The sequence below is a fragment of the Brassica napus genome, chromosome C7 (genome assembly GCF_020379485.1).
Source record: "Brassica napus cultivar Da-Ae chromosome C7, Da-Ae, whole genome shotgun sequence".
NCBI lineage: Eukaryota > Viridiplantae > Streptophyta > Magnoliopsida > Brassicales > Brassicaceae > Brassica > Brassica napus.
Window position 1 is genome coordinate 35,942,864 of NC_063450.1, and position 10,544 is coordinate 35,953,407.

The 10,544-nt window shown below is 39.4% G+C and overlaps 1 protein-coding gene and 1 pseudogene across 1 annotated transcript; one reads left to right on the forward strand and one right to left on the reverse strand.

Annotated features, from left to right (window-relative positions):
• The first annotated feature begins 380 nt into the window (after positions 1–380).
• On the forward strand, positions 381–1,886 carry LOC106350939 (annotated as a pseudogene).
• A 14-nt stretch (positions 1,887–1,900) lies between these two features.
• Positions 1,901–3,200, reverse strand: LOC125589893 (protein C2-DOMAIN ABA-RELATED 10-like). The gene is made up of 3 exons (XM_048762552.1): positions 2,813–3,200; positions 2,515–2,610; positions 1,901–2,422 (listed from the first exon to the last, which is right to left on the reverse strand). Exons 1-3 carry the CDS (start codon positions 2,924–2,926, stop codon positions 2,090–2,092), a joined length of 543 nt encoding a protein of 180 aa, XP_048618509.1. The 5' UTR covers positions 2,927–3,200; the 3' UTR covers positions 1,901–2,089.
• Positions 3,201–10,544: the final 7,344 nt, after the last annotated feature.

The window sequence follows — 10,544 nt, forward strand, 5'->3', positions numbered from 1 at the left end:
CAAGACAAAAGCCCTAGAGAACTACTTGCAAGACACTGGACTGTACGAAAGCAACGAGGAAGCTCTGAGAAGAGAGGAGGCTCTTGGTAGACTACTCCAGCTTGATGACCTATCGGGAAATATGCGATACCGTATGAGTGAGTTCAAAGCACGGAGAAAAGTCATGTGGTGATTGCAGTGTTAGTAAACAAGAATTTCGGGCCTTAGAAAATTAACGCACCCACCGTTTGGAACGGAATGGGGCCCACGGGGCCGAGAGAGCGGGCGTGGGCGTGGATGGCCCGCTAGCCGTAGGCGGTCGGGTCGTTACAAAAGCTAACGCCAAGATATTCCCTTCGGTTCTTCTTACCGCCTGAAGGTACATGGACCTGGTGCTGATATAGAAACTCTATGCGTTGGACCAAGATACGCTACAAGAGGGAATGGTTTCTTTGGAGAGTTACACAGAATGCTTTCTGAGTTGCCTGAGGTGACAGAGCTCCACTCTGTCCCTGATGCTTATGTTCCCTTGATGGGTTTCAAACTTAATGGAGTTTCTATCGGTCTCCTCTACGCAAAGCTTCCTTTATGGATTATCCCCGAGGACTTGGATATATCGCAAGATTCCATTCTACAGAATGCTGATGAGCAAACTGTTAGAAGCCTCAACGGCTGTAGAGTTACAGACCAGATCTTCCGCTTGGTTCCTAACATTCAGAGTTTCAGGACGACGTTAAGACGCATCCGGTTTTGGGCAAAGAAGCGTGGAGTATACTCTAACGTATCTGGCTTTCTTGGTGGTATAAACTGGGCGTTGCTGGTAGCTAGGATTTGTCAGCTTTATCCTAACGCCTTACAAACATGTTGGTGTCTCGTTTCTTTAGAGTCTACACTCAATGGCACTGGCCCAATCCTATTCTTCTTTGCTCTATAGATGATGAAGGTTCCTCCTCCTTAGGTCTTCAAGTTTGGGATCCTAGAAGAAACCCTAAAGACTTGTTGCACAAGATGCCTATCATTACTCCTGCTTATCCTTGTATGAACTCTAGTTACAATGTCTCTGCAAGTACACTGAGGATTATGACAGGAGAGTTTCAGAGAGGGAAAGATCTATGCGCAGCTATGGAAGCAAAGGAAGCTGATCAATGGGATACTCTTTTCGAGCCGTTTGCGTTCTTTGAAGCGTATAAGAACTATCTTCAGATCAACATCTCTGCTTCTAACGTGGAGGATCTGAAAAAGTGGTGAGGATGGGTGGAGTCACGTTTCAGACAGCTGATGTTGGTGATTGAGAGACATGCTTCAGTTCCAAGACGATTCACGACCGCTAAAGTGTCGTCTATTCATGGGTCTGCAACGTAAACAGGGAGTGGAAGCAGTAGAGCCGTTTGATATCAGAAGAACCATTGAGGAGTTTAAGAACACTGTTTACTGTTACATGTTGTGGGTTCATGAGATGGAGGTTAGTGTCAGCCATGTAATGCGAAGAAGCATACCGAGCTTTGTGTTTCCTGGTGGAGTTAGACCTTTGCGTAACTTGAAAAGAACGAGGCACAGCAAACGCAGTTCAGAGCAGATAGTTTCTTCTACTATTTACTAGTTGTGAAAGTAAAGCTGGGAGGAAGAGAAAGTTGGGAGATGATGAGACACTTACCGATCAGTTAAGGAGCTCAAAACGTGTTGCAGTTTCAGTGCACGTAGAGAATGGCGAAGACGGGAGCCCAAACTCATCTGCTGGATCTATTTGTTCAGCTCCTATGAAAGACTATTGTACAAAGGGTGCAGAAGAGAGTCATCATCCAGTGGAGAAGATAGCCACTCCTCAGGCTTCTCATAGTCTTCTTTTTATTCAAATTATTGTTTGTAGACCTTGTCATACTTACCAAAACAAAACAAAAAGCACATGACATGTTCGCCTAACTTACATGAAAATTTTGGCCATCTGAAATGTAAGAGATCCCAAGACAAAAATTGCAATACACAATCGAAAGACATTCAAATGGAAGAAAGAGATACAAAAATTCTACGACATATGGAAACAACAACAACAATAGTCAATAGATCAATTTCATTCAAACAGGTATACGACAAGAAGAACAACCATATTATTTTAAGTAGAGGAAGAGCCTCCACCTACTCCTTTGGAAGTGATACCTCTGCAACCAGCACCTTCATGCCATTCAAGCATGACCTCAATCTCGCCGCACTCGACATTGTTTAGCCTAAGGATCATGTCTTGCGTGATTTTACCATTGTTCCACACGATGCTGCTTTCGTCAGATAAACAGTTGTGCCTGGAGGGCTGAACCCTTTTGATAGCGCATCCATTAGGGAGCCTCAAAAGCTCCATTCCCATTTTGAGAGACTCTAAGTAGGGTTGAATGTCTAAGTTTGCATCTCCCATCTTGTCATCTCCAGTGAACTTGTCCCAGTCAAACACCGTCTGAACAAAAAATTCAATAACATCAACACCAACAAACAGAGACATAAGAATTTGTCTGAATCAATAAAACAGTCGAAGAGTTGTTGTATTACCAAGCGGATAGGGACATTGGGATCTTTGATAGCAACGGTCATTTCTTCATTCCATACAGGATTGCAGTTTTTCTTCACCACACGCGTCTTCAATGTCTGAATATTTAATTTAAAAACAGAGACTTTAAAACGACGACGTTGGTATAGGTAACTGAAAATCTCGATGTGATTATTATTTAAATATACTAATCTGAGGCTGAAAATGCGATTCTATGTAACAAAATCAAATTACAAAATTTGCAGGAGAAAGAAATGAGAATCACAAACGGAAGCTGAGGATGTTATCAAGAAGAGGAACCTGGTCGGCGACGGTGATAACAACATAAGGATCGCTGCTTCGATGGTCGCGAATGGCGAGATTAATCCCTCTTTTGACGTGGATCGTTAGCAATCCCAGAGGCCTTTGATCCATTGGATTTGATCAAGATTGGTGATAATTAGATTAACGGAGCTTTGGAGATAACGAGGAATGATTGGAAAAAGGAAAGAGACTTGAGGATGATGATTAATTGATTAGAATGGAAGAAAGTGTTTAATGTTATCCTCCCCCAACTATTCAACACGTTCTTTCCAACAATTGCTCAATAATTTTTTTTTTTTTTTAAAAGGACTAAAACTATATGAAGAAAAGACTACCAATATTAAATTCAGAAACTTTTGCTTGATTTTTGAACGATATCATTTGACATTTGTCAAGCTTTTGAATCGGAACTCGAAATTATTAAACCAAATAATTTGCGTTTATTTTCCTTATTCGTTTGTTAATTATTTTCCTAAATAAACAAAGAAATTCCTTTTTTTTTGTAAGTTAATTATTTATTACTAAAGTAAAATTATTTCTATTTTATCATTAATTTATTATTTTATTCTAAAATATTATATTAACGATTCTATTGTCCATAAGAAAATTATTTTTTATAAAAATTCAGTCTTCCAGTTTTAACCATTTTATAACAATTTATGTCTAATGGCTCTAATTATTTATATTTTCTAGAAAGTGTTTATTAAATCTACATTATAATGAAAATATATTTTAAGACTTGAAATTTCCAACTTTAGAATTAATAAAAAGGAAGAAAATAGCTGCCATCCAAAGAAAATTATTTTAAAACTTTTATTTTGGTGGTCAGACCATATTATTCTTTTGTCAAAAGAATATATTTTTTAATTCAATGAGCCTTTTCAACCTTATTACAACCCACTGATCACATTAACATATTTTTGCTAAAGAATATAATTTTAAATTCAATGGCCTTTGACGATATCATAAACGGGCTTATATTTTGGTCGTGCCAAAGAAATAATAAAACGGACTTTTCTTTTACATAATGTGTGCTACACCTGAAGCAGCTTATGTTTGATTACGTTAGCTCAATCAGACCTAGTAGAGTGAAATTAGCTACCGCCCAATGGAAGGTAAATGACAGGGGCATGTTCTTGTTCTGTTCGTTCTTCTTCTTCCTCCTCTGATTCCTAATTGGGTCTGCAGGCCGTTCTTGAGTGCTACCATGTCATGGTGCTGAATACTCAGATAAGTTCCTTAACTGATGCAACTTCAGCTTTGATCCCAGGAAATGTAAAGCAGGTTTGTCCCGGGAATGTAGCTGTGTTTGATGATGGGTCGGTGGTGGTAGTGACCCACTCGGATGTAGAGGGCTATGATGAATTGATGATGACTCAAAGAGGATGATGTTGCTGGTAATGAGTTAAAGTTGTGGGGCTCAGGCTGCATTGGCAAGGATCTCGTAAAAGACTTGGTTTTGTGTCTGGGTATTGTGATTAAAACCTACCTAGTCCCTCATTAACCTTTGATGAGGAAGAAAACATGAATTAATCTTCTTTTCAAGTATTATAATCATTCTTTTGAGTTTGTGACCACTTCAGATTTATTAAGATTAAACTAAAAGTGTACTTGACATAACTTGAAAGACATAATATAATATCAGAGACAGATCTCAAGTCTCGTTTTTTAACAAAATGGTTTTAGACCATTTTCGCGAAGACGTTCGTCGGAATAACTGTAGACACTATGAAGTAGTGTAACTACTTGTCAAAATAAGAGTTGTTGTGAATGAGAAGTGAAGATCTAACGTAAGTGTTTTATAGTTTATAAAACTTTAGATTTGGCTAAATATAAAACCTAGCAAATGTCTCACAATGAATAATTGGGTTTGAATGCGGATTTATCCTTAAATCTTATTCAAGAAAATTTTATATGTTTGTTTTCATATAAAATATAACTCATTAAAGAAACTGTTATTGGTGTTTGATTTATTCAAATTTACAATATATTTTCTTGAATGCTAACGTTATGAAAATGGTCAAAAGGAATCAATATTTTTATGACATTTGACGTGATTTAATGCTCCAGTTATGAGTTAGTATTGGACTCTTTTTGCTGATTATAAAAGGGAAGCAAGTCATATTCTCTATAACACACATTCATACGGTCTGACAGTACAACACAAAATTAGGTTCGATAGATTCTGTTTTTTGGTGATGGTAAACAGAAACAATGCTGCAGTTGTATCCTGGGAATATGAGCGCTATGAAACCGTCACACTACGGGCGTTTAAAGATTTAAGGAAAGAGATTAATCATCTCGACTCTGCAATTCTTCTTTATTCTTATATTTTAGTATTGTAATTTAATTTATGTTCTTATTATTCTTTACAAATATCACTTGTCCTATGGTAGTAAAATAAGGTTCCTACCTAAGAGTATGGGAGTTAAAAAATATATAGTTATGATCAAAAAAATACATTTAGAAAATAAGATCTTGACAGTACACATGGCTACGGTTGTTCTTCATCAAGTTAATTCCATAGGTTTTACTCGTTGCCATTAGCATTAGCTTTAGAGGTGGATGCTTTTGCTGCCGCTTCTCACCAGCAGAAACTGCCGCTGCTGCTTCTGCCGCATCTTCTACTACTGCTGCATGTGCTGCTTCTTCTTCTCCATGTCTGTCCTGGAGGATGAAACTGCATTTAGAGGACTGACCTATTTCGGGTTGAGTTATTGTCGGAATGTTCCTGGTCTTTTCCAACAAGTGAGTTGATCTTGATAGGGAGGATGAGATATTATCACTAGGGGTGGGCAAAAAAACCGAACCGAACCGAGTCAAACCGAACCAACCGAACTAAAACCGATCCAAACCGAACCGAAGTCTATTTCAAACTATTCGGTTGAAGATTTTTCCAACTCGAATGGTTCGGTTCGGTTCGGTTTAAACCGAACCGAGAAACCGATGTGTTTTTGTAATTATTTAAATTAAAAATACACTACAAGAAAACAGCGGTATTCTAACAGACATTCCGACGGAAAATGAAATCCTCGGAATATCCCGAAGAATTTTCGAGGAAACACAAAATTGGGTTTCCTCGGAATATACCGACGGAATTCCGAGGAAATATCAATCCGTCGGAATATTCCGAGGAAATTCCGAGGAAAAATGTGTTCCTCGGAAAAAACCGATGAATTCCGAGGAAATATTATAGCTGTTGGAGAGCCGTTGGGGGATTTTACAAAATTCCGAGGAAATTCCGACGAACTAGCCTTTTCCGTTGGAATTCCGTCGGAATTTCCTCGGGCTGTCGGCAGGATTTAAACTATAAATACAAGCACTCCTCTTCCTCTTCATTCACTCCATATCTTCGTCCTCCCTCTTACTCTATTTACACACGAATTTGATTCATAAAAAATATGTCTTCTTCAAATTATTTTCGTTCTTGGATCGATCGACCTCATTTGGATCCGAACACGAGATTGCTTACGGAAGAATACCAACGAGGTATAACCGAATTCATGGGGTTAGTTCACCGACAACCGGAAGCAAAAACAGGTATGTTAAGATGTCCTTGCTCTAATTGTAAAAATAGAAAGGTTATTAAAGAGTGGGATGTTTGGACTCATCTATATTTGAGTGGGTTTACACGAAGTTACAAAATTTGGTATCATCATGGGGAAACTGATTATGAACATGGTAGTACTAGCGAACCTCAGCCAGCGGTTAGATTAGAAGAACCAATTAGAACGGATGTAGATTATGGTGTAGGTACTGAGCAGATGGTAAATGATCATTTTAGAGGGAAGATTTACCCAATGCACAAGCTAGGAGATTTTATGATATGTTGGATGCTGGAAAGCAACCATTGTACGAAGGTTGCAGAGATGGTCATTCAGCTTTATCATCTGCTACAAGATTGATGGGCATTAAAACAGATTATAATTTGGCTGAAGACTGTGTGGATGCGATTGCTGATTTTGTAAAAGGTATTCTACCCGAGGATAATGTAGCTCCTGGTTCATACTACGAGGTTCAGAAACTCGTAGCTGGTCTTGGTTTATCGTATCAGGTAATAGATGTATGCAGCGACAACTGCATGATTTATTGGAGGGCGGATGAACAGCGGGTTACATGCAAATTTTGTGGAAAGCCTCGTTATAAAGATACGAGTGGAAGAGTTCCAGTGCCATATAAAAGGATGTGGTATTTACCTTTGACGGAAAGGTTGCAGAGGTTGTATCTGTCTGAACGCACAGCGCAACCAATGAGATGGCATGCGGAGCACTCAACAGATGGTGAGATCAGACATCCTTCAGATGCAAAAGCGTGGAAGCATTTCCAATCAAAGTATCCCGACTTTGCGTATGAGAGAAGAAATGTCTACCTTGGATTATGTACTGATGGTTTCAGTCCGTTTGGCAAGAGTGGAAGACAGTATTCTCTATGGCCCGTCATTCTTACACCATACAACCTACCCCCAAACTTGTGCTTGCGACGAGAGTTTTTGTTTCTCTCGATTCTCGTTCCCGGACCAGAGCATCCTAAGAGATCACTTGATGTGTTTCTTCAGCCACTAATATATGAGTTGCAACAACTATGGGCTCAAGGTGCTGAAACATACGATGTTTCGTGTAAAGAAAACTTTCAAATGCGGGCAGTACTAATGTGGACAATAAGTGATTTTCCAGCATATGGTATGTTGTCTGGATGGACAACGCATGGAAGGCTATCATGTCCATATTGTCAAGATAACACTGATGCTTTCCAACTAAAACACGGAAGGAAAACGTGTTGGTTTGACTGTCACAGGAGATTCCTACCACCTGATCATCCATATCGTAGGAGTAGGAATTTGTTTACGAAGAACAAGAGGGTGTTTGACAGTCCACCTCCGGAAATTTGTGGGAAAGATTTGAAGATACAACTAAGAGATTTTGGTGCAGAAAGGACGCCAGACGTCGGTGGACATGAGCGTTTTCCGGTAGATGCTGTTGGAGAACTACATAACTGGCACAAAAAAAGTATTTTCTGGGATCTGCCATACTGGGAGGATCATCTGCTAAGGCATAATTTAGATGTCATGCATATTGAGAAGAACTTTTTTGACAATCTCATGAACACGATCCTTAATGTTCAAGGTAAAACAAAGGATAATTTGAAGTCAAGACTGGATTTAGTCGATATATGTGCTCGTTCAGAACTTCATGTTGATGAGAATGGTAGGGCTCCTTTTCCCATATACCGACTTGATGCAGAGGGAAAAGATGCGTTCTTTGATTGGATTTCAAACGATGTGGAATTTCCAGACGGTTACGCATCAAATTTGCGTAACTGTATCGACAGAAAGGAAGGAAAGTTTACTGGCTTGAAAAGCCACGATTGCCATGTAATGATGCAGCGCCTCCTTCCGTTCGCCTTCAAGGAACTATTACCACGAAATGTTCATGAAGCAATTGCAGGGATAAGTGGTTTCTTCCGCGATTTATGCACGAGATCAGTGACTCTTGAAGGTATTGAAAATTTGAAGACTAACATAGCCGTGATTCAGTGCAACCTTGAGAAGATATTTCCTCCCTCATTTTTTGATGTTATGGAGCATCTTGTTATTCACCTGGCAAGAGAATTGGAACTTGGTGGTCCTGTGCAGTATAGATGGATGTATCTGTATGAGCGGTATATGTTCCATTTGAAGAAGATGGTGAAAAATTTAAGTAGGGTGGAAGGTTCTATAGTCGCACAGATGATCAATGAAGAAACTTCAAACTTTGCCGAGTACTACTTTCCAGCAGAAGTTCAGACCAAAAACAGAAGACCTGCTCGGCATGATGATAGAGGCGAACGGGCAACATATCATGTTACGGTTCCAGACATTTTCACAGACGTTGGACGACTTAGCGGAAAACCAAAGGACCGTCGACTTACTGAGCAGGAGCGCAGTCATTTGCAAACATATTTGCTCACCAACTGCGAAGACGTTCTTCAATATGAGAGGTAAATAAATGAGCTTACAAATTTTTATTTTAACAAGTTGAAATTTAAATCTTAATTAATTACATTATTGTCATCATATACAGGATTTTCATGGCAGAAAAGCGGTTCGAGTATAGATACGCCACAGAGGACGAACTAGAAGAAATGAAGCAGAGAGAATTTACTGGATGGATGTTTACTTATGTGAGTGCTTTAAACAAATTAAAATATATTTTATCACATATTTATACTAATTCACATTTATTGATATAACATATATATATGTGCTATTAATAGGTGTCTGCTGGTTTGGCCAGAGGTGAAACATTTGACGATTGGATACGTGAGATGGTCGTTGGACCAAACTTTGTTGTGAAGTCATATCCGAGATTTTGTACTCGAGGATATGCATTCACAACTCAGAAGAGGAGACGTTCGAGTACGACTTATGATGCTGGCGTTTGTTCTGCATCAGGAGATGATGTATACTACGGACACATACATGAGATTTTGGAAATCAAGTATTTGGGCATGGTTGGATTGCGCTGTACTGTTTTCTATTGTGATTGGCACGACAACACTCCAGATCGAGGTGTGAGAACAGATGCATTTGGTGTTACATCAGTAAATTCGAGGCGAAAGCTGCAATATTATGATCCTTTCATTCTTGCTTCTCAGGCCGATCAGGTAATTAAATGTTAATTATTCAGAATGATTCATCATCATGTGTATTAATTTATAATTTTTCTAAATGTTACAGGTTTGTTATATCAAGTACCCCCGGGTAAGGAACAGAGATGATCCATGGGTTACTGTTACAAGACTCAACCCGAGAGGCCGAGTTCAGGGAAGTTCTGAGCTGGAAGACCCACTACAACCAAGCACATCCGGCAACTTAAGTGCAGCAGAAGATTTAGCTGGAGTTGGCCTTGTAGTCGATTTAACCGACTTCGGAGAGGAAGCCGTCGTTCACGTAGAGGATGAACCAGTGATTGGAGAGTTTCACCAAGATCCAGATTCAGATTCATCTGGTGATGATGACTCGGAAACAGACTACCATTGATTTTTTTTTTTTTTTTAAGAAATACCGAGGAAATTCCGAGGAACACTTGATATAACCTCTTTCCTCGGATATTAGTTATTTGGTTTATCTAGCAAGGCAAAGCTGAATACGAATTAAAAACTACTCAAAACACAACCAAATAAAACGAAGAAACCATGTAAAAGAAATACGAACTCATAATTAAGAAAAAAAAAAAAACTAAGTTCAAATTAACAAAAAGTTACAGAAAATAAGACCATAAAACGTTAGAATAGAAAAGAAATAAAATAGCGCGGTCGAAATCAAATGGCAATACTGGCCGGTGATAGCTCCTACTCCTCGTCTCCTGCTCCAGATGTTCCTGCATCTTTGGGTCTCTTGGACCTCTTTCTTACCCTGTGTGTACCACTCGAACCCGAACCAGAGCTGGATGGAGAGTTGTCCCGATGAACTACATCATCCTTTTGGCAACGACACGGCCTGATACGTGAAATGGCAGCCCAGATCTTGTGTAGCATGTCGTTGTTTGTCTTTATGCTCTGATCTCTCCAATGTTGTTGCTGGCGCGAAGTGGCGTTCGGTGGAAGCTCTTGCAGCTTGTACTGGCTGGAGTCTGATGGGAGTAGCTGATGGGGTTGTGAATCATCTGGAATGGCTTGTGCAGCCTCATCTTCTCCTTCTTCATCAACCACGGCCTTGCCTTTGGTCTGATATTTTGGCGTGAAGAAGGAT